Source organism: Sebastes umbrosus, chromosome 12 (genome assembly GCF_015220745.1).
Source record: "Sebastes umbrosus isolate fSebUmb1 chromosome 12, fSebUmb1.pri, whole genome shotgun sequence".
Taxonomy (NCBI): domain Eukaryota; kingdom Metazoa; phylum Chordata; class Actinopteri; order Perciformes; family Sebastidae; genus Sebastes; species Sebastes umbrosus.
In genome coordinates, this window is record NC_051280.1 from 21,060,040 (window position 1) to 21,085,403 (window position 25,364).

Below are 25,364 nucleotides of genomic sequence, written 5' to 3' on the forward strand. Positions count from 1 at the left end.
GTTGATAAGAGTGTCCCTTTGAGGTACATTTTGAACAGATAAAAAATGTGCAATTAATCATGATTAACTATGGACAATCATGCGATTAAACATTTTAATTGATTGACAGCCCTAGTAACTACGTGTCTTTCTCCTCAACCACAGGGCTAAATGAAAACTATTTGACAAAAATGGGTATTGCGCAAACATGAGATCAGTGATGGCTGGTGACTCAGAACAGGACGAAAAGCAACCCATGGCGTCATGTTATTTTACACTAGTTGGATCTCTACTTTCTTTCTTTATTAGACATAAGAAGATAATTCACATCCAGTATAACAATAACAAAAGAGCCAGAGGTATATATGACACTAAACAAATATATTTAAACCTACATATAGGCCTATTGAGTGTCTACAACAAAATAAGGTATTTATTGTTTGATTTATAATTATGAATAAAAGATTAAAAGAAATCAAATTTGTATAGGAAAATATTGTTTTGGTGTTTTTGAAGAAACCAAACACCACATTTTTTTCCGTAATAATATGACGAATGACAAATCTGCAAAGGTCTTTATGTCTTTTTTGAAATTTCTGCATGTAGTGATCCAATACAGACTTTCTTCCAATAGCCTATATATCATTTACAAACCGATTCCAATATGCCTTACACATTATTATCAAATACTGTATGTATAGCCCATTGTGGGGTATATTCATAGCAAAGTCACCCCATAATCTGATGTTTTTAGCCATGCATTTTAGGAATCATTACAATCCAATTAACAGAAACTTTCTTACGATTTTTATCCATGGTCATAACTCTGGTGACTCAAAAATTGGGGAGGACAGAAGGAAAACCAAGCCACGGCGTCATGTTATTTTACACTAGTTGGATACTTATCTCTACTTTCTTTATTTATTAAACATAAGAACAGAATTCACCTTCAGTATAACAATAACAAAAGAGCCAGAGGTATATGACACAAAACAAATATATTTAAAACTACATATAGGCCTATTGAGTGTCTACAACAAAATAAGGTATTTATTGTTTAATGTATATTTATGAATAAAAGATTACATATTTATATAAGAAAATATTGTTTTGGTGTTTTTGAAGAAACCAAACACTACATTTTCCTGTAATGTCTTTAAAGATATGACCAAGGACAAATATGCAAAGGTCTTTATGTCTTTTTTATTTATTTTTGCATGTAGTTATTCATAACCTTATTCACTATTAGGTATATCATTTACAAACCGATTCTAATATGCCTTACATGTGATCAAATACTGTATATAGCCCAATGTGGGATATGTTCATAGCAAGGTCACCCTATAATCTGATGTTTTTAGCCATGCATTTTAGGAATCATTACAATCCACCTAACAGAAACTTTATTATGATTTTATCCATGGTCTTAACTGAGCATGGTGGACTCCCATCTCTCTCTTTAGAAAGCACGAACAATTTTTTTTTTTTGCAGCGCAGGCGCTGCTTGAGAACAAAATTAAAACGCAAGCCACCCGTAGGCAAAAAAGAGACCTGCCCTAAAGCTTGATGACGAAACATACTATTGGCCGTCCCACCTGTCAATCAAAGTTTCCTCGCATCCCATTGGTCCTCCCTCTCATATTATCATTCCATCTTCTACTGGTCGAGGCTGTTGGGCTTTCCGCTGTCCTCATCCGCCAGTCGACATATAGATCCTCGCAGAATTGCTAGTCCGCTCATTTTGTGTCGTGTTTAGCGCCACAAAACAAGTGACATTATGCGGTATTTAAAACAATCGACGCGTGTATACAAATAATCCTTTATTCGTTTAGGTTTGTTCGTTTTAACCGAGATTGGACATCGCTGATGTTTCAACCGTTCCCCCCCCCCCTCCGCTTTAAGGCTGTTGCTGCGGAGTGATACCGACTTCGCTTTTGGAACCCGACAATGTGGAGGCTGTTAAAATGTCTACTTGGAAAATGAAATGGTTACGTTTTCTCTAACAATAAGGGACGCTGAGCAGTTTAAAGAGTTATGGTTCGTGTCAGAAACGCGTGTTCAGTTTCGTGACGAAGACGACAACCAGAAACGAAGCGACGGGAGGTTCAATATTGTGTCTTTTTCCTCGTTTTTTTCATCGAAGCAGCCTCCTCACTCCTCACAGTCCGGCGGACCACCACCACCACCACGGGGGGAAGGATCCGATCCCTAACTTTGTTTTTCTCTCCACTGCGGCCGTCCATTTCTCCCTGTTGGATGCCATATAACTGAGTCCAGGTGAATATACATACAAATACACATTCATAACAAACATATGCGTGTTAAACTGAAGTAATCTGTGGCGTTGTTACCGGAGTAATACGCCAAGTTATCAGAGTTGTAAGTGTGAGTTGCCACCAAACCAACCGCCGGGAAAAGCGGGGTCTTCTTCTTCGTCCTCTTTCGGCCCTCTGAGAAGAAGCTTTGCAGCGAGTATTAGTAGCTTTATGTGTGTTTCTTTGTTCACTTCAGTGGGTTTATAACGTTACAGCACATTAGCACAGTATGTCTGAGTTATCTCCTGCAGGATTTTAGCTGTCTGTAGTGTGGTTTTCTAGAAACTAGTGGTGTTGATGTGTTTTAAGCTAACGGTACATTCCTCCTGCTTGTGTGGCTATAAAATGGCAATCCACCTGGTATCAAGATGTTAGCACTACTCTAGCTTAGCTTTAATATAATCATAGTTATAGACACATAAATATTGTGTAATGATTATAAAAATCATATTAAAACTATATTTTTTACCTCCTTTTACCAACAACAACACTATAACAACAAGAATGCAGCTAAAAAAAACATATTTACTCCATCCTGCTTCACTCAAAACACAATTATTTCAAGGTATTTTGACTTTTATATTCATTTTATTGCGTTTTTGACGGTTCAAGTGAAACTTTGGTAGCCCTGTTCTTTGTGTTCATTAGTGGCCCATTCTCCTGCTCGACGTGAGGAGCAGGCAACAGGTTTTTTTTTATTTTAAGGCCCCTTTTATTAAACGTCCCGCAGGGTTTTTTAACCCTACAGATGATAAGCCATGAAAAACACATGCTGTTGGTAACCACACTTATCTCTTATTTGACGCCAGATATGAGATGTTTCTGTGGGGTATTTTCTGCTCTTGAAACTTTTTTTGTGCCAAATGGGAAGGCCGGAGGTGGGGGTGCTCAAGACAAGCAACTTCCATTTGTTAGGAGGGGCTAAAACACTTATCCCCCATTTTGACCTCAGCTCAGTGAGACACAGAAATGTCTAGATTATCTAGTGCCAGACTTATTCTGGCTTGTTCTTATGTAATAACACATTTTCTCATTAGCCCGTTACTCGTTCATAAATGTACTATTACAAGTTGTACCATTATTTACAATGTTTTTTTATTTTTGTTAGATCTAGTGGTTGCATCCTTTCATGCATTCATAATCGTATGCAGATGTTATTTCAACAATTTTTACTTTAATATAAACAAAGCAAGTGAGATTACTCCCCAATATTTCCAGGAGTAGCACTCCTGTAATGCATACAGCATTTGGTTTAAAGTTAGATAATGTGATGGGTAATATTGTAGTTGCTCATGTACAGCTCAAATTACTGAAACTAACTGGCTTTGTCTGTTTCTAGTGGATAATTTTAGAAGTGAAAAGTGAATCTTCAGTCATGCCCTGAAAATGATACTGAGTTATTCAAGTGGTAGAAGTGAAATCATCTCAGGAGCACACTTATCCCCCATTTTGACCTCAGCTCAGTGAGACACAGAAATGTCTAGATTATGTAGTGCCAGACTTATTTTGGCTTGTTCTTATGTAATAACACATTTCTCATTAGCCCGTTACTCGTTCATAAATGTATAATTACAAGTTGTACCATTATTTTTTATTTATTTTCGTTAGGCTTTATCTAGTGGTTGCATCCTTTCTTTCCTTCATGATCGGATGCAGATGTTATTTCAACAATTTTTACTTTAGTATAAACAAAGCAGTGAGATTACTCCCCAATATTTCCAGGAGTAGCACTCCTGTAATGCATACAGCATTGGTATAAAGTTAGATAATGTGATGGGTGATATTGTAGTTGCCCTGCACAGCTCAAATTACTGAAACTAATTGGCTTTGTCTGTTTACTAGTGTATAATATTAGACTAAAAGTGAATCTTCAGTCATGCCCTGAAAATGATACTGAGTTATTCAAGTGGTAGAAGTGAAGTCATCTCAGTAGCATGTTACTAATGTAACCTACTTGGAAGTCATGGCTCAGAAAAAAAACCCCATCTAATTGTTTGTTTGTTGATGATACACCTATCTCCCAATTTGATATGTATTGCGATTTGATATTACGATTTATTGCGATTTTTTTTGTTAACTTTTTTAGCACTAGACCACAGGAAAAAAATGGAATCATACACTTCTGGGGACTTAAGAAAATATCTAAATTAATACAGTAAAACATTTTGTTTTTCAGCATGTATATAGTCAGAGATGTCCTGAAGTCAAATATATCAGGCATTTTCAGGCATTAGTTATTATATTTTTTTCCAGCAACCCAAAAATCAAAGAATGAAGACATTTCCCTCACAAATTAGTGATATTTAGGGTCATGTAATGTTTTATACTTCTGGTCAATATAATCCAAGCAATCTTATTTCCATTTATGTGTTTTGTAAATACAGTTCCCTTTGTTAACACCTTATTTTGAAAACCGGAGGTAGTCACATGTATATATTTCCATTAACTTTGCCAAGTCCGTCGCTAGCTCTTACCGTTAGCTCCGTTCTCTTTATACATCCATGGTCCGCTCCATCGTGGCCGTTTAAATGCATTTAACATAAATGTCAGTATATGGGTGCTCTACAGTTGTAGCGTCGGCCGATTTGACAACAGAGATGCGAGTGACAGCTGGCTTGACCGCACGTAACCGAAATACGATAACGTTTCCTGTCCATGACAGAGTTAGCATGCAGCTTTAGCCATCATGTCTAGCTCTGCTTTTCCTGGCAATGTGTGAAACCCAAAGTGTTTCCATACTTTACTGTATGTGTAGTGTAGTGTTTATCACTTTGGATTTAAAATGAGACGGTGCAGGTCATATCCACATGGACCCTCCGACGTTTTCTACTTTCTTGTTTTGGCTTGCTGCTGCCCGCTGCGGTTTGTTTTGGTTGACGATACGGAACAGATATGATTTCACGTTACTCTGACTACAGCAATAAAAGGGGTAACATCCTTCTACCTCCGCATAGACTCAAATGAAGCAAATATATCAATTCTGGTATGAAAAAATCTATTTAAAAATTCAAAATCGTAAAAAGAATCGCGATACATAGTTGAATCGATTTTTTTCCCCACCCCTAATTCTTGTTGTAGTATTTTTTATTTTGGCATTTTGTTCCTTTTCTTTCTTCACTGGACAAACTACTTGCAACAAAACAAAACATTGGACAAAATATACATTTAGAGCAGCTTACAGTGGTCAGCTTTTGTTGTCAAAATTGTTAATTCAATGTTATATACATTTTTATTGTTGTTAATTATCACTTTACATAACTTTATGTTTGTGTTGGTGACAGATCTCTGCACCCAATGATCTCTTTTGGCAACACAGTTTTCCAATGTTTTGTTTTTACATTACATATAATTTTGCTATCTTAGCAATTGCAGCAATTCAGACAATATTGCTGGTACTCATGATTTAAATTTAAGTAAACATGTAGTATCAACATTAGTAGATGTGGAAAAACATCCTAAGCCAATTTAGGGCTTTTAGGGTAATTTACAGAGGTACATGGAGTGAGCGTCATTCTCAAAGACATCACATTTATTTAAAGTGGCAGAGGAAAAGTCTAAAAAATAATGACAACATATTCCAAACTCAGGAAAACTGAGACAACCCCCAACAATACTAACTGAAAGACACTTAATTGTATATTTGCTTGACAGCATTATAAACTGCAGTCTCAAAATTGAACTCTGAATTTAATCAACACCTCCGAGTACAAACAAAATCATAACATTATGATTTCCCCCAGCTGGTATTTACTGCAGTGCTTTTGTATTGCAAAACATACTGGTTTATACTTATTTAGATGTTTTACACGCATGGCCTGAACTTGCATTTGATACAGGCTGGTCACACAGTAGGCTACATTTCTTATTTGATAGTTCAGCATGTCATGTTATTACTCTGTATGTTTTTCAAAAGAATTGTTAGAGCAGGTTGGTTTTTGAGGTAGAGGAAGCTGCCTGAGTCCAGGGCCCAGCTAACAACGAGTGCAGTGTGGCCTGTGGCTGAATCATGGTCACCCATGTTAGATGTGGGTTTCAAGGGAAACTCTTAGAACTGACTGTTTTTCTGAGTACTTGTTCAATAGTTTGATGGTCTTGTAAGAATGGGCTACTTCACTGGTAATTCTATCTTACGATGTAGGCATTACTTATTCAGGTTTAACTGTATCAATGGTAAAAACCTGTGTCTGAGTAAAGTTTTTTTTTTGTAGGTTATGTATATCAGGCATTACTTATAGGAATTACTTATTCAGGTTTAACTGTATCAATGGTAAAAACCTGTGTCTGAGTAAAGTTTTTTTTTTTGTAGGTTATGTATATCAGGCTTCCCCACCATGTCATTTAATTTACTTTTTGTATTCCTATTGAGCAAAGTGAATGCTTTTACGTTACCTGCCTGAATCAGTGTCTTCTTTGTAATGGTGGGACAAAATCAATATTTGAATGACATCGAGATTGTAAGTCTAGACATTGTCTGGAGGTAGGGCTGTCAATCGGTTAAAATATTTAATCGCGATTAATCACATTATTGGCCATGATTAATTATGATTAATTGCAAATTAATCACACAGTTTTTTATGTATTCAAAATTATCCTTAAAGTGAGATTTGTCAAGTATTTAATACTCTTATCAACATGGGTGTGGGTAAATATGCTTACTTTATGCAAATGGATGTATATATTTATTATTGGAAATCAATTAACACAAAACAATGAAAAATATTGTCAAGAAACCCTCAGGCATTGCATTTAGCATAAAAATATGCTCAAATTATAACATGGCAAACTCAAGTCCAACAGGCAACAGCTGTCAGTGTGCTGACTTGACTATGACTTGCCCCAAACTGCATGTGATTATCATAAAGTGGGCATGTCAGTAAAGGGGAGACTCGTGGGTACCCATAGAAGCCATTTTCATTCACATAGCTTGAGGTCAGAGGTCAAGGGACCCCTTTGAAAATGGCCATGCCAGTTTTTCCTTGCCAAAATTTTGCGTTATTTAACCTCCTTCACGACAAGCTAGTATGACATGGTACCAATGGATTCCTTAGGTTTTCTAGTTTCATATGATCAGTATCTTCATTCTAGGTTTAGAACTGAGTCCGCTACAACCTCCGAAAGATCTATTGAATTAATGCGTTTAAGGAATTAGTGCTGTTAAAACAATTTTGCGTTATCACGTTAACGTTGACAGCCCTAGTTTATTGTAATATTTTCTCAAGCAAGATTTTTTTCTTCGTCTCATAACTTTTGCCACCATTCCTTTTGGTTGTAACAACATTTTATTTACCAGCTTTATTATTGAGATATAGGGACACAACAACACCTCTAGACACAATTTTACAATGGAAGAGGCAACAACATGGGCACTCAGACACAAGTCTCCAGTTTGACTATATTTTCTGAACCAATTATTTGTAAGTGAAAAAGGAAGACACCAGTTGCCCGAGACATTATATAACCACTTACCTGCACCTCTACCATAAACACATAATGAACAAAACAATGAAAATAAGACCTAATTTTTGAAACAAATAGGAAAATATTACTTTTAATGGCTGTAAAATAGCAGTAAGTAATGCAGTTTCTTAAACTTTTAGTGGACTGTTCCAGCTGAGTGAAAAAGCATCAAACAGCTGGTTTATGTATCCATATTTTTCTCTGAACCTATATCACCCTCCCTTTGTTTTGATTATATTTTCTAGAAAGCACCAATAGTCACAACATTGTCAAATTACTGAGGTATGGAAAAACACTGTGATACTTGACTTTGGGAATATCTAGCTCTACTCCTGCGTACCTTTGCAGGTCAGAATAGTGAACCATCTTTTAAATGGGCAAAATATACTCATATTCTCCTTACCTCTGCTTGTAGTCGCTTGCTGAGACTGAAAAAGGGCCAAGTGAACGGCGGCAGAGAATGGCTGCAGTGGAAACAGACAAGGAGCTCAACGACTTGCTGGATTTTAGCGCGGTAAGATCTCTGAAGATTGCTTGAATTGAATGTGCACCGTTTACAGTTACAGTTCATTCTACACTTGCAGGCAAATTACTTTTGCTTTCATAAGTCCTGAACAGCTGTCAAGTAGGTTGAAATGTGATCGAATATGAGGGCCAGTTGCTCAGGGTTTGAAGGATTGCAGCGTGTATGTTAGCCATCTTTTTAAGAGACTGTTGTTGTTGTGTCACTTTAATCTGAGTCACTCAGTCAAAGCTGGAATGTGTAGATTGCTTCATGCCCATTGTAGCTGTTGGCTAAAAAGGATAGGATACAGGTTAGGGTAGTTTGTATTACCACCTAATCAACCTTTGCACAAGTGAAGAGGATATAACTCAGCAAAGTATTAGATGGACTACAGTTTACAGTTTAATTTCTCTCATTTCAGATGTTTGAGCCTCCAGTTTCAAACGGCAAGAACCGGCCGACTACTCTCGCCAGCAGTCAGTTCGGAGGTTCAGGTAAGATCATAAACAGATTCTTCATCTTTAATTAAAAAAAAAAAAAATCTTTCTTTGTGTTATACTTTGTCTTTCTGACTTGCTATTATTTTGCCTCCCAAATAAATTAAATGCTCTATTCTTATGGATTTGATTCTCTTGATTAGAAAAAAAGAAACATCTGTAAAATGTTATGACAAAGAAAATATAATTTCACTTTGTCTTTCTTCCTCTCACTTAAAGCTAGTGTTATATTGGTTTGTAATGCTCCTGACTGTAAAGCATGGCAGTAATGGGCTTCTTTTCATCTCACTACTCCACCCCACATTCATTCATGGTGTTTTGAATGGTAATAGAAAAGGAAATTGTTCCTGTTCGCCACTTGTTCTCATGAATTGTGTTTCAGATCATAGATTATTGGAAGGAACCTCAGGAAACATTTCCAGGTTATTTTATGTTATGTAGATCAAGCGTCATCTCCTCCTCAGGTGTCCCTTCCCTCACCTTCTCAGCTGTTGCCATTCAATCACTTTAGGACAAAGGCAGAGGGTGGGGGTTGATGGGAACAGCCCAATCTCCTCTGCTTACTCAGTGACCAAGGCTACATCCACACTAAAACATTTTTGTTCTAAAACGCATAACTTTTGCTACGTTTATGCCTAGCATCCACACTACTGTGGTGTTATAGAACCCCTAAAACAGAGACGTTTGAAAATGCTGCTGATGCTGTTTTAGTTTGAAAACACCAGGGTTGCGTTTTAGTATGGATGGACGGAAGCGTAGACTGCAGATAGCAATGTTCGCCTCTTGATTGGGTCTTAATAGTCACGAGGTGGCATTCTCTGAATCATCACGACCCTGTCACATGAAGGGATGGGTCATGATTTTTCAAATAGTCATTAAAATGTTTTAAAAAATCGACTAGTTTATGCGACTATCATCGGCGATTTTCGAAAAATTATCGACTAGTTCCCAGTGATTATTGAATATAATTACACGACTGTGTTGAATACCCGATTCTGATTGGTCAATCACGCCTTTCTGCGGTCTGTAATTTCTCTATAACAGACCGTTGCTACGGGCTCAGCTCTGATGTCGGACTCTGGCGGACCGTTTTTGTGTCAACAATGACCGGCACGCTGAACATTATCCCTTACGTATTTTTGCTTGGAATGCACATCCCTAATCACGTGACATTTCTCCGGAAGAGAACAAATGACATCAGCCTTGATTACCATGTGACTACCAGTGGTTGATTCAACATGGATAACAAATTACAGCTGTTGCTGTCCTTGTTGTCTATGCTAGCAGCTGTTGTGCAGTTAAATTCTACATTTTATAGTGCTTCTACTGCCCACATGCGCATGAGGAAAGCTATTATTCAAGTTATTTGCGAGCGGTATGTCCAGCGGCGTTATCCGCCCTACAAAGTGGATGTTTGAAGGCACGGTTTTCGGCTTTGAGGAGGGCGATGGACATAATGGAGGACTTTCCTTTTGTTATCTAAGCTTATTTTGTTCTGCACAACTATTGTGAAGTTCACAAAGAAACTGTAAACGAACGAACATAAATGCTGCTCTCCAGTACGACCGGGACTTCCAACCACCGGATACAAGTACAGTGAAACCATGTGAGACATGTGTTGACCAAATTTTCTAACCCATAAAATGTAGTAAAACATTTTTTTTAAGTAAATTTGACATGTGAGAGAGAGAGATAGAGCAAGACCTAGGCTATAGGAGCTACGTATAACCCAGTAGCAGCCTTGTAACTGCATTTGAAAACTAAAACTAGTTTTTTTTTTTCTGCATAAATTTGTCTCCATTTAAGTGTGTGTGGGAAAGATAGAGCAAAATCTTAATTATGAAATAAGACCCTTTTTGTTATAGTATTATAGGAAGTACAGTAATACTCCGTTGTATTTTCTGTAACTAAGCAACCAACCGCAGAGTAGACAATCTTCTTTCCTGTTTACACCGGCACACGCATGCCCAGTGTACATGAATGGTCATGTGATATGCGCTTTCTTGCGTGTTAGTATGGAATATTAGTGTGGACGTAGCCTAAGTGTTTTTCCGTTATCTTGCAATCTCGCACCCTACTTTTCTTCACATTGCTAATTTTCACTTAGAGCGATTATCCATCCTCATTATCAGCTTAGCCCTTAAGTCAGTTTCAAGACATGCATGCAGGTTACAAACAGCATCAGAGATACTCGAGATCAGACCGTTTCCTTTATTTTTTAGGTGTTTCTGGGGCTCTTTTGTATTGCTGTCATACACAAAAAGTGGTTCGTTTTTAAAAATGTCCTCTTAAACAGTATCTATAAGTGCAGTAGGGCTTTCTGCTGGCGATAGAAATGAAACAGGATATTGAAGCTATGATGAAAGACAAGACAAGCGGTGGTTGGGTGGGGTATAGGGGGCTCTATTTCTTCCATTCACTTGATGGCCACTTACACGTTCTTTTGTCAGAGCAAGGTGTGTGCTTACAAAAGAGACACGTTGATGTTATCAATCCAACGGCTGCTCATGGCATTGTCCCTCAGCCTTAAAATTATACTCCACCCAAACTTTATCCTTTTAGTATCAAACATTCATCCTCACTGGCAGTGGATTCCCATAGATACACGTTTTTACAGCAGGAAAAAAAGTTCTACGAAGTCCACAGAAATGTGTCCAGGGTATTTAACCATACTTAGGCAAAACAAGGATTGCTTGGAACATAGTGAGCCTATGGATAAACAGTAGAGAAGTAGATTATGATGCTGGAGTGGTATAAAATGTTTCTTTGGACATTTCATACTTTTTTTTACTGCTGTAAAAATTCATCACCATCTTGTTCTTTCTGAACAAGCAAACTAGGATTTTTTTTTTAGTTTACAGAGGGTTAGTGTGTGACACTCTCATGGCTGAGTGTTAGCTACAAAGCTGCAGCCAGGAAGAAATTAGCTTAGCATCAAGACTGGAAGCAGGGGTAATGGCTAGCCTGGATCTTTCCAAAGTTCAAAAATATGCCTACCAACATCTCTAAAGCTTACTAAATAAATTATATTAAAAGTTTTATCTTTTTTGTTTAATCTGTATATAATCAGAAATGTAAAAACAACAATTTGTGTGCAACACAAATGCTACAACTCCTTAGTGGGCTCGAGCTTAAGAACGTCTCGTCGTCCCGGGGCCAAAAAAAAGGATCGAGGGGATGAAAGTTAATTTTGCAACGAATTTTGGACAAGAGTTAAAAGAAAAATACCTTGCTAATGTTAAAATGAACGGTAGCGCACAGTTCTTATTAAACCTCCTTAACAACATAAAAAACACACAGAAGATATACCGCCAGCCTCTGACCTCCGACAGCCACAGTAGCAATTCAACCCAAGTCAATGAGTTGAACTTGCTAGTATTAATGTTAGACTGTTTGATGTTAAAGGTAATGTTACAGTTAACGCTAGCTAACCAGTCAGCAGCCGACAACCGACATTTGCATTTACAGTGAGTGAGCTACTTTCTAAAGCTTACTAAGTAAATTACAGTAAAATTTGTATCTCGTTTGTTTAATCTGTATATAAAACAGAAATGTAAAAACAACAATTTGTGGTTTTAGTATTAGTTACATGCTGTAACATTTTTTGGTGGACGCAGTGACTATCTGGAGTCTTGTCATCACAGTGAGGTTGCCAGGTTTGGTACCACGAACCCTGTACAGCAACCTAGACTAAAACCTTGGCTCACTTATTGTATCTGGCAACCCATGCTGCAGGTTTAGGCACAGCATAGAAATGCTGGGCAGATGGATAAACTGTTGTTCGATAGCACACACACCTTTCTATTTCTTGTTGTTTTCACATCCCTGTGTGTATACAAATCTTCTCACCTCACTCAGAAAGAAAGCGTGTTTCCCAAAATGTTAAATTATTCCATCTTGCACAAGGCCATACTTTTTGACTTAGATACTTTGGCAGTGGGATAGGTCAGAGCAGTACTGCTGGATATATTCTTGCAGTGTATGTGGCTAAACGAATCCTTTCAAAGAAAAATGCACCCCAGTGTACGATCCATGTCTGTCTATATGTAGTAAAGTTGGTCATTTAAATGCTTTTCTGTTTTTCTGGTTACCTAAAGCTGTGCTATCGTATGATTAGTTTCTGAGAACCTGACTTGGTCAAACTGTATTCCTGCTTTTTGTGGAGCAGCTGCCACGTGTTTTCCTTATAGAGTCAGTTGAATGCCTTTTTTTTCCCAGCATGGTTATGGTTTGGGGTATGTGGAGGTTTAACATGTGTTGCCATGGGGAACCTCCCTTTTAGATCCTTCAGTGGTGATAATATCTGTGCTCTGGTCTTATGTGCCTGTTCAATCCCTTTCACTAGTCAGTTAAAGTAATTTCAGTGTACTTTCGTTTTTTGGTCTCTGGAAACTGAGAACCCTAAAATGTATTTTTAAACTTAGGTATGGGCTGAAATGCAGAAGGGGAAGAAATAAAAATTTGCATGAAATGTGAACATTTTCAGTTTAGTGAATCACAAAGACAAAAGGATTTTTAAAGTCACAGTTTAAAATTGGAATTTCTGGCACATATTGCTGTTGAAATGTATATAATTTCATACAGTGTCATAAATAGGATATTCAAATGTAAGCTATCTTTATTAGTGGGTCAACGCATACTGTTGTGTTTGAGAAGTCTCCGGTGACTCACAGGTTAAAACAGCGGGGCTTGTGTTATTGTACATTGTTCACTATTTCATTAACAGTGTTCACTCTCTTGAGATTTGACCTGACATCATGCTTTGTGTCTGCGTGACTCACTTTGCCAAGGGAAGGAAGAAGGTGTGTAGACAAAACGGCACACTCAGTTATAGGTGCCTCGGGCAGTGTTCATATAAAAGCCACGACATGTCTGCAAGTTTGGTCAATGTATGTGCCGGAGTTTTGCTCATGAAGCCTATGACTCAGGCTGGCTGTCTGTTTCCAGTATCTCTTCCTGTGTAATTATAGACTAGCCATGCTTAAAGGGGCGTTGCATGCTTGGAGGAGAAATGCATTGGGGTTCACCAGAGAATTTGTCTGATGTTACTCACCCTTTTTTCTTAATTTTTCTCTCTCCAGTCCTTGTAGTCTGTCTGAGTAGTGAACTGCTCATGATTTTCTCATGGTTTGAGCACTTCTGGTGTCGCAAATGGAAATGGTATAAAATGGCACAGGATTCTCAGGAAATAGCGACACATTACAAACTGAAAAAAAACTTAAAATAAAAAAACAAATTACTACAACTAAATTTGTCTGAATGAAGGAAAACCTGCTGGAGATAGTGAGGAAGAGGAAACAAATTTATCCAACCCCAGTTTTGACAAAAATGTTGTGCTTCTTTACAAGATGAAAATCATGTGTTTCCAACACGTTTTTTAAACACATGATAATAATTTGATAATGCTGTCATTATAGGGAGGGTTATAGGGGCATAAGGGGTTGATGGGTATGATCCTTTTTTATGCTATTTCAATATTAAATCTTGAAAGGCTATCCGCTACACTGGCGAGTAAACAGTGGTAACAAAATAGTCATATCATTAAAAAAAAAAAACTATACGCTTGGTTACACTGAGGGTTTTGGTGTCATTTACGCTACTTCTGTTCTCTGCTCTCTGTGTCGGAGTTTGACACACAAATACCGAGTGTGATAGAGAGAGAGAGTATGAAGTTACAACGTTACAGCAGTGGACGTAGCAGTGCAGTGTGTGGACAGTTCAGGCTATTTTTCGGTGAATAAATGCTAAAACTCCTCAAAGGGTTCGAGCTAAAGAACGTCCAGGGGCAAAAAAATAATAGGATCGGGGAGGATGAAAGTTAATTTTGGAACGAATTTGGGACAAGAGTTAAAAGACAAATACCCTGCTAATGTTACAATGAACGGCGATGAAAATTATGTTTTGTGTAGCACACAGTTCTTATTAAACCTCCTTGACAACATAAAAAACACATACACGCAGCATAAACCGCCTGCCTGTGACCTCACCACAGCCACAGCAACAACAGGGAATCCAAACCAAGTCAATGAGGTAAACTTGCTAGCATTAATGTTAGACTGTTTGATGTTAACGGTAATGTTACAGTTAACGCTAGCTAACCAGTCAGCAACCGATGTTTACATTTACAGTGAGTGAGCTGATGATAACGTTACTTTAACAATGGGGAGTCAAAACTCTGCAACAGCTCAAATCATGTTACTAATGTTAACCACTTATTTATTCATCTTCAACCCCTATAATATTAGTAATAAGGCTTCCAATGAGATCTCTCCATCGCATTTTGTCCATGGCAACATGCTGCACCTCTCAGTTAATTTCGGACACTGATTGTAAACACCCAAGACAGAGATGATGATGATCCTCTTAAAATATTTACTTTTCAAGCAGAATATGGAGACATATTTATCCAACTACCTGAAATGACACAACAAAGTTCACACAAGCAAGGCTCAAGAAAACAACTTAAAGTCTTATATGTTGGAATTTGGAGGAGAAAACTAGGCTTGCCACTAAAATGACCAGAACAAGTAAACAATGGCATTTTGACATATGCCCTCACATAAATACTTTGCAGGCAGTTACCTGTTTCAACCTCGCTGATGTACGGTCAACTGAGAGTGCCTCCTATCTACCGATCACTGCTGAGCCGCAGCGAGGTTCATTTCTAGGATCTTTTGAGAAATAAAGGTTTCAAAGGGGTCTTAAGTCACCAAAGCAACAACACAGTTGTTAAGCTGGTAACGCTGTAAGTGGTGTCCCATTAAAACTGGAGCATTTTGTTAATTTCAACAAAATGTGTCAGGCAGTCACTCAGACAAGATAACATCACTGTGGCATGTAATGTATAAACCCACATTATAACACTGTCCAGGAGATCCAGATCTATTATGTACAAACGCATACTGTATATATGTATGTTTGCAAGTTATTTCTATGTTTTTACTCCTATGGTTGAAACCACAATAGATTTGTGTGTGGTGGGAGTTGATTATTATTCCAGTACATTAATGAAAATACACAATATAGTGACCACAATAATAGAACCCCCTGTATCGGTTTTTAGAGTTTAATGTCAGTTGAAAACAAGATTAAATTTTCAATGAATTAAAGGGAGTTCACTCAGTTTTGTTCATCTGCTTATCATCAGATCAGTTAATTAGAAAGAATTTACATTAATTTAATTTGCTCTTTACCGCCTCTTAGTTTATCTTCCTCTCGTCTTAAACATTTATCCCATAATTCCATTCCTTCAGGTGTGACTATTAACATTAATCTTTTAGCATTATTTCCTCCACACAATACATTGATTCTATTAAATTTGATCCTGATTTCATACATAACACCTGTTAACCTTACACTCGAGAGCCTTGAATAAAGTGTTCTTATACGAGAGGGGTTGTGTGTTAGTTTTCTGCAAAGTGCTATGTGCACCCTGCTATTTGTGGAATGAAAGGTGACAATTCATGTTTCTTTTTCTAGTGCTTTACAATCCCCAGTTCTTCTAAAGAGTGTAAAAATACCACATGTTCGTGTCTCGCTAATTAGCTTTGCATCTTTTTTTCAGACTGTTCTGATATGCTACATGGTTCTGAATACATGGTAATAATGTAGGTGTGTTGCAGACGAAATATGGCTCCAAACATTAAAGCTTGTTCCACTTGTCTGTACCTTTTATTTGGTAATACTGTATGTTTCACACTGCAACTGGCTTACTTAAATTTAGTATTGATTGTTAACAAAACTGTCAAGAAAAGTGTAATGCGGTCTCGAACACAAAACATTGAATTGGAGCCTTTTCTTTTTTGGATTTTGGGTTCTGATGACTTACAGCGGAAACGAATGGTTCATGCATTTTCTTTATCGTCTTTGATTGACGTGGAGAGTGACAGTCAGCCATAGAGAGGGGACAAGACATTGTCTCCTTCATCTCTTATTCTGCTGGTGTCGTGTGTATAGATCACAGTTGTCACGGCAATCTAGCTGCTCTCAGCGCTGTGGACCCATCAGTCTGTTCTACTGCTGATCCTGTCATGATTCTCGCCCGCCTCTACCCCCCTCCCCTCTCCCCTCTCCGCTTTTTAATTAGACAACAAAACAAAAATATGAATATTCATAGCGCCGAGCTTCATTAATATGCACAATTATGCAAATCAGTACGCAATTAAGCTTCAGCTTTCCCCCAGAGATGCTGTGTTGCAGTACGAGAGGAGATTGAGAGAAAGGGGACGGGCAGGAATTTCTGCTTCACCAATCTTTAAAACCTTTCAAACACTCTCTGAAAGCCGGAGTGCTCTGGCCAGGGATAACGTGTGTCAACTATGTCAGATTGAGACCTTCAGCATGCGTCTGTGTTTAGACGAAGGTATAGGCCAAATGTGAGAGAATAGATGGGGGACGAGTGACTGTTGCCATGGAAAATGTAAAGGAGTGGAGTGGGAGAATGAAGAATGTCGAGGATGATTCTGGGAGCCTCATACTGGGTGTTAATTATTCAAACTTCCTACAGCTCATATCCACACTATGTGACAGCGCTGTCACTATACTGTCTCTGTGTGAGCTGTGAAGTGAAGCTCCTCAATTGAGGTTACTTTGAGCAGCCTGAAGAACCTGTATCAAAGCAGGTCAACTTCATCATTCTCTGAAGTTAGACTTAATTTTGCAAAGTCTAAGCGTAAATCCTTGTTAAGAAATGTGTCTGCCTTTTTGTGGTTAATAGGCCTAACCCAGTTCTTTGTGTTACAGGTATAGATGAGAGGAGTGGGTCCGGTCCCTGGGGGCCAGGAGAACAGAACAGTCCATCTTTCAACCAAGGAAGGGTACGGTTTATCCTCACTTACTACATAGAGTCTGGCCTTGAAGATGTCATGCTATTGAGTGAAACACAAGTTTTGGCGATCATGTCATTTGTAACGCTCTCACATACAGACAATATATAATATGGGATAATGAAAATAATAAAAGTTCAACTTGCATTTGACCACTGATACTACACCAGTCTGGTCGACGGTAAATAGTAAGTTATCACATGGTTCCACAACCTTATGGCCCTGACACACCAAGCCGACAGTCGGCTGTCGGACAGTTTGGGACCGTCGGTGAGCGTCTGTCATCCTAGTTTTTGCGGTGTGTCCTGTACCGTCAACTTTCGTCCACCCATGTCATCATGTTGAATCGACGGTGGAGCTCGTCAGTGATAGGAATCACTCTGATTGGCTGTTTAGCTTAAACGAATCAGTGCACGAGATGAGAAATGAGGAAAGCAAGCCAACAAGTAAAGTCAAGAGAACACACACACGAGGCTCTTCTCATTTTCATCTCATCTGGTCTTTACCATACACGAATATTTTCACAACGACATGGCCATCTGGAATGAAGCTAAGTGGTGAGTAAGAGTGGTGTGAAAATAGTCGGCAAACGCAGCTTTGCTTCATGCACATATAACAACGGCTTATATATCCGTAGTCCTCAGTCATCCGGTTTCTCTTTTTGAATAACGAATACAGACTACCGCCGCCTGCTGATGTGGAGTTATTTCCTCTCACGTGGGCGCAGAATGTACGTGCTAACTGGCCGTCGGCTGTAGTCTTTATGGTGTTTTCAAAAGCAACTTGTCAGCCAAGATAAAGACGACGTGAGGCAACACAACAGTCAGCCTTCATCGCCGCTGGTTCTTTGATGTCGGGTTGGTGTGTCTGGACCTTTAGTTTAATACATTTAACTGCTAAGACCAGGCTCAGATTTGTGGAGTTTACTAGAAATTGAGATGGATTACACACACATGGGGAGACATTTGACACATGATCCATGAACAACAGCATAAACATATTCACACTGAACGATAAAATAATGGTGTTTCACACATTACACAATATTATGAATATTGTCTTTCAAGAGGGAGACATGCACCAGCTCTGTCACAAACATTAGTCTGTCTCATTAATCTCTTTATCTTATAGATTGTTGGTTTGCATCTCATTGGGTATAGAGTCCAGTTATTCAGATCAAAAGATGCAATGTTACTGTCCAGATTCTTATAATGTCAAACAGGTTTGCGGTTATTGGAGCAGCCATTTAGAAGGGTTAAGATCTTGCCTTTAAACCACTCAAATTAACAGATATTATATGATAGAGTTTAACATTGGTACTGACAAGGCCAGATCAGACCATATTTCTTCCCAGATATTTAGAACAGGATGTGTATCAGGAGTAACTTGGGAAGATTAGACGATATGTATGGTGCAGATCCTACTGGACTCATCTACCCGGATTCATTAGCTTTATTTGTATACCTTATGCACATGGATGGACCATTCTGACAGACAACCCGTCCACACTTGTGTAACTTCATTTCAACAAATACTTTCACATAAAAAAACTACCTTTTTCATTTGGCCCAAATGCAAAATGAGAAATATTGGTATGTGTGATATATGGATTTCTGTAGTGATCTTATAGTAACCCCGTAGATGCTGAAGAATCCCATATTCGCCCTTTTGTCCCAAAACAGCGTCAGACCTGCCTAAAAACTAGGTCTGGCAACACGGTCTGAGCCTAGTTGAATAATCTTTGTTGACCCACTCACATAAACACACACAAGTTTCTTTTCTTACATAGCTGCTTTGGTGTGAAAGGGATGTTAATACTTGGCTTTACATTTATTTATCTATTTGTATTTCCCTAATGTCTCTGCTGTTTTTCCCTCAGGGTTATGGAGAACAAGGCCTTTACAGTCAGCAAGAGGGCATGGCCTCTGCCCCCATGTATGGATCAGGGATTGTTGGTAAGAAGGTTTTAAATGGAACTGAGCTGCTGAAGCATAGACACCACAACTTTCACATCGTACTATTCTAAAAACAAAAGAGAATCGGGGAAATTTGGGGGGAGTGTTTCTAATAATAGGATTTAGTGACAGCAGAACATGCTGATTGAAATGCACAAGTTTATATCAATGGACTTTGTGACTGAACCAACACAATGAGTTATTTGTTTGAGAGAGCAGTCGTTCGTAGGTTAGACACTAATGTACCACTTTAGGGCAAGCCATATTTATGCTTAGGTGGCAATGGATGAAGGGAGCAGGGTAATCAGGGAGGATGTGGAGGAGGGGTTTTTTCATGTGTTGTTGTTGCAGTTTGTGTGTTCAGGGCAGGAGGGGGTGGGGGGGTGTAAAGGGCACCCATGCACAAACAAGGCTCTCCCTTGGGACCACGGTAGCCTATAGCTCTCTTCTGTTTAACTGTCAGGGGAGGGGACAGAGGTTTGGCACAATTGCCCCTGAACCATTTATAATGGGCCAATTTGTTGTTGTTTTGCTGTCTGCAGCCATAAATACCACACATCATCATATACACTCGCACAGCAGATGGGAGGCACCCAAATGGAGAATGGGGAATGGCCAGATTGTGATTTAATATTGACATAAAAGCCCAATTTTCACGATCATGACCTGATTTTATATTCCTTTCTCCTAACAGGGAAGGCTGACCGAGGACCATACTCGTCATTTGCGGCACAGGTAAATCAGTCAGAAGCATCACCCCTACTCTCCTCATGCTCTTTTAGGGAAATCCAGTCCCTTAGTCAGTTTTCTTTTATATCATTCTGAATTTACTGCCATTTACTTTATGGCATTTATGGATTTACTTTTACGCTACATGAGCTTGTGCTTTTTTTTTCACCATCTCTAGCCGGGCTTCATGCCCAGTGAGATGCCCATGCCCAGTCCCGATGCCCTCTCCCCGTCTGGCCTGAAGACCAACTCCCAGTTTTATTCCTCCTACGAGGGAGGCAACGCTCGCAGGAGACCCTCACAGGAGCCCATTGGTAAGATTGTAAATGGTAGTTTCAAGCACAGCGTTGAATGCAGTCATAAGATTTTATTTCAGAAATAAATGTCTTTGTTCTTGTTTATATTTAAATCTGTGTATATCATCACTTCTGCTGCTGAGGTTTTAAAAAGTGTTTGAGAAATTTCACTTCTGCTTGGTTAAAGAAAGTGAAATCACAGAGAGTTCACAATGAGGAACGTCATTGAATAACATCAGGGTAGAATACCTTTTGATGAGGCATTAATGAGTGGTCGCAAGACAGATGGATAGATTGGTTCAGCAGGACTTCGGAAGGAATAGGGCTGTATGAATGAATCCTTACATTGGTAGTTGTGTAGTCACTTCAGTTAAGATTTTGTGTGTGTACGGCTTGCTTATGTGATTTCCCTCCGTCTTCCTCCCCTTAGGACCACAGCCAAAAAAGATCAGGAAGGTGCCCCCTGGCCTGCCCTCCTCGGTGAGTACTAGCATCAAGAAACGTTGCACTATATCTCAGCCCTCACAGTCAGTCCATGAGAGCTCATGTTGTCATGTTTTACGCCCCTTTTCACATTCCACTCGGCATCCTAAGCCTCTCCTTGGCTTGCAATGCAGGAGAATAGCTGCAATACAGGACATCCAGCTCCTACAGCTGTGTATCTGCACCACCAATGTAAAAAAAAAAAAGGAAAAGGGGGGGAAAAAAGCCACTCATTCGCCCAGTCACTCATTTGCAGCATGTATTTATAGTGTGTTGTATTTGTAGGCCCTTTACTTTATGGCCACATTTCTTCCCCTCTGCCAAGTATACCCGTTAGATCACTGAAGGGAATTCATACTGGGGTTTGATGGTTCGTACTCCACCTCATTTTTTCCCTCCCACTCTCGCTCTCTGGGCACCCTATTTCCTCCTCTTCTCTGTTTCTTCCTTCCCCCCTCCCCCCTCCTCTCTACCCCACACCCCCCTCCCTCCGCCTCCCTCTCCTTCCCGCCGCCTCCCTCCCCTTTCTCTCTCTTTCCCTCCCCCTCCCCCATCCCTCTATCCCAGCTGCCAGTGGAGTTGGCTGCCATCCAGCATTCGGCAGATGGTTCAGTAATTAGGAGTGCATCTCTCCGTTCCCTCTTCTCCTCTCCCCTCTTTTTCCTCTCCTTTTTCTCTCTGTTTAATCAAATTACAGAAGAAAACTTCAGTCCATTTGGATTTGAGTTTTGCAGACGCAGTTTGATACTTGCTTTTCGTCTAGAATAAGCTTGATTGAGAATGCTATGGTGGTTCACAACATTGGTTCCTTAATACCCATTATACCATGCACCAAATCCGACTGCATCTCCCATTGTGTGGTCACATCTCACTGTGTTAAAGAGTGTGAATTATGTATCTGTAAACCATTCTCAGTGTGTTTCTGTTTAACAGGATAAAATATAAAAGCCCTACAGAGAGACAGAGCCCAATAAAATCACTGACACTGCACATTCAATGCATAATGCTCAGTGCTCCAGTCTGCAGAAATGTTGCAACAGCCTGTTTATTGAATTAAGTAGTAAAACCAGATCGTAAAAATAGATTCTAGCCTAGTAAGGAGCACATACTTTTAAGAGCTGTGTTTAATCAGGTATTTAATGCATATGTCTTTTTTTCTTAGTTTGAAAACTTAACTCAGGTACAGATACTATTTTTATGGGGAAATTAATTTGTGGTCACCCTCCGAAGCACGAGGAAGCTCCCAGGGAATTTCCATATGAGTATCTGAAAAGAAATATGCCTTATATAGTATTTACTGCACGTCGTTCATGCAACAAGTTAGATACACCATATAGTTAGTGATTTGTGATTTACAAGCACTGAGTTGAACAGTGTCACCCTTTTCTTCTGTTGTAGGTTTATGCATCAGCCTCAGGAGATGATTTTAACAGGGACAATGCTGGCTACCCGGCGCCCAAGGCAGGAAACGTCTACCCACCACCATTCTACATGCAAGGTCAGTCGAAACAAGATTTGCCTTCAGAGCCTCCCCTTGTTCATTGTGTTGGGTTGAAAAGTTCAGTCTGACTGAGACACTTGTTGTTAATGCGGGTAAATGTATCAGACACCTATAAAGATAATAATGACCTGGAATATTCCTTTATAGCCAGTATGGTTGTGAAAGTAGCTCCCCATAATATTGTTATGGAAGTCTGGATGAATCTAGGTGCCGTAGCCGTATGTCAGTGAACACCCTGTGGTGCCTGGGTGCTGAATAGTGCATCACAGTTGAATGAAGTCATCACAGTAATGTGACATGTCTCATATGTGGCCTTCATTGTCTTCTCATCTCCTGTGGCTGGTTATCCCTCGCCCTTCTTGCTCCCCCCTCCTCCGCTGGATGCCCCCTTACAGAAGGCCTCCACCCGCCCTCTGATCCATGGGGCTCTGCCAGGTCGATGGTTCAGCCTGGTTATACTGCCATGCTGGGCAACTCCCCCCATCTGAGCCAGCATGCTCCCTTCACTGCCCTCAACCCCCAAGACAGACTGGTGAGTTGTGCCTTCTCACTTTGGTCTTGTTCTATAAAGGCATAATGAGGTCTTTGACACTTTTTGACTAATGCATCATTGAGGAGCTTCTATCTGGTTGTGCATTTAAATCATTTTTGTGTCTTTGCTTCGGCAAAAAAAGAAACGGCAGCCACTGCCCCACTCTCCCCAAAACTACCCCATGCACGGCAGTGAGGTGAACGGGGCTCATCCTGCTGGCTTCCACTCTGGCCCCCACTCTGGACCCAGCAGCTTTGGAGTCCCCAGCCACACACCCCCTATGGCTGACACCATCATGGGTAAACCCTTTAATGTTTGCTCTTTTCTTTATGAAAAGTGCTCTTTATGTTTTCATGCAATATTGTCACATAGCGAAATATTTATTGAGCATTATTGTAATTCTTCCCCTAAAGCCAATCGAGGAGCAGTACCTGGAAGTTCAGGTGATGAGATTGGAAAAGCCCTGGCATCTGTAAGTTATAATAAAATACATATTTATAGGCAACATAAGACTTTAAGTGTTATATATTATCATATTTCTTTAACATGATAAATGTGAGAAAATAAGTCGCATTTAATTTAATTAAAAAACAAATTCTTTCTCTGTCCAGATCTATCCTTCAGACCCACACAGTAACACCTTCCCTCCGTCTCCGTCTACTCCCTCTGGCTCTCCCCAGGCTGTATCAGGTAAGAGAAGAGCTCTAGTCATTTTCTCCTGAGGCCCAAGGTTGGCTGTCTGTTGTGTAAGGGGATGATAAAATCTTTAAAAATGCATTGTTGTCATTTTCACTGAGCCTGAATGGTTCTCAGTGACAAAGTAGCTCCATCTATTGGGTTAAAGGTGGAAGTAAAACATTATGTTAACATTCTCTATTTTTTGTGTATTGAGGGATCTTTACTTTCTCATGTGCAAATTCCATCACGATATTTATCAATATTGTAAGTGAAGCTGTATACTGGCCTGCATGTATCTTGCCATCAGTTGGACAGTTGGAGTTGATACTCTCAACAACCAATTTAAGTTAGAAACGATCATCTTAGCTGACAAGCCGCATGGAAATCATAGAATACATTTACAAACTATTAAACTATATTACACTATATAATTCTGTATATGGCAGGTAATAAGCTACAAACTAAATGTCTGGCTGAGCCTAGCAAAGTTTAGGGTCACCCTCGACAAATCTGGTTGGTTTACAAAATTGAAATAACCCAGATTGGTTTTTTTCTCAGAGATGAGTCAGACCTTTTTCTTTTGCTGGCACTAAACAAACACAGAACGGAGATAAGTTTGGCATTCAAGACTATTTTGACATTTAGGTCATTTGATTTAGTGGTAAGCTAGTTATAAGAAATGTCTCACCTATTCAAAGATACTTGTGTATATTTTTGTTGAAATTTCTCTGTAAGTGTAATTCATGGTACACCATCCACAGCTTAACCTTCACTTGATCTTTCACACGCATGCACGCAGCACACACACAAACACACACACACTCCAAATATAACTACTGAGAGAGGAAGGGAAAATACAGTAAAAAAAAATAAAGAGAGGGTGGGGTCACTTCCCTGTTTGTCTCTGCATTGAGCTCATCACACACTTCATACATGAAATACTGCTGCTGGCACAAGGTGAGAGAAGACAAAAAAGGGGGGAAAGATGATAATCTTGAACCCAGTAAAGAATAAAATACTTTGATTCATACTTTGGCCAAGTGTGGACGACAAATTTATGTTTTATATCTTCTGTAAGTTTCATATCCCCATCACATTAGTTTCACATGTTCAAAATGTGCAATCAAAAACACAATTTCTGTCATCTAGTGTTTCATGTTAAACACATAATACTGTGAGCACATTTTTAGAAACAATAAAAGCTTCCAGTGAGTTGAAAAACAAGATATTTCCGCGGCATCTGGTTGGCTTAAAACAGCAAAACATGGGAATAAAGTTCTTGACCAAATTGACTCACAAAATATGACAGTGTAGGGAGTAGGGGTGTCGCGATATACCGGTACAGTATTAATGATAACCGTGCTATTTAAAAATTAAATATTGATATCATGTTAATAATACACATATGATAATTGTATAAATAATCCAGTAGTGTAGTGAAACTCTGATATCGTGACAGCCCTAGTAGGGAGACCATTACTCACCAGTTAGGCCCCATTTGCATCAGTCAGCTACTTCTGTAGTGTTTGTTAGTGAGACATGAAAAGCTTATTTCCAGGACTGCTTCTTGTTGACCGACCCAGCAATTACATCTCCCTGTGAACACGGGAGG

The 25,364-nt window shown here is 39.2% G+C and overlaps 1 protein-coding gene across 3 annotated transcripts in view; it reads left to right on the forward strand.

Annotated features, from left to right (window-relative positions):
- The first annotated feature begins 1,666 nt into the window (after positions 1–1,666).
- The window catches only part of tcf3a (transcription factor 3a), a 31,591-nt gene continuing 7,893 nt past the window's right edge, over positions 1,667–25,364 (forward strand). For 2 of the 3 annotated variants that reach the window (XM_037786987.1, XM_037786990.1), the window contains exons 1-13: positions 1,667–2,256; positions 8,167–8,265; positions 8,678–8,750; positions 17,496–17,569; positions 19,458–19,533; positions 20,228–20,268; positions 20,441–20,576; positions 20,989–21,038; positions 22,440–22,539; positions 22,938–23,074; positions 23,217–23,373; positions 23,488–23,546; positions 23,686–23,764. In XM_037786987.1, the coding sequence (XP_037642915.1) occupies positions 8,212–8,265; positions 8,678–8,750; positions 17,496–17,569; positions 19,458–19,533; positions 20,228–20,268; positions 20,441–20,576; positions 20,989–21,038; positions 22,440–22,539; positions 22,938–23,074; positions 23,217–23,373; positions 23,488–23,546; positions 23,686–23,764 (1,036 nt within the window). In that variant the 5' untranslated portion in view covers positions 1,667–2,256; positions 8,167–8,211. The remainder of the gene's footprint in view (positions 2,257–8,166; positions 8,266–8,677; positions 8,751–17,495; positions 17,570–19,457; positions 19,534–20,227; positions 20,269–20,440; positions 20,577–20,988; positions 21,039–22,439; positions 22,540–22,937; positions 23,075–23,216; positions 23,374–23,487; positions 23,547–23,685; positions 23,765–25,364) is intronic. The other variant, XM_037786989.1, reaches the window with a different exon arrangement.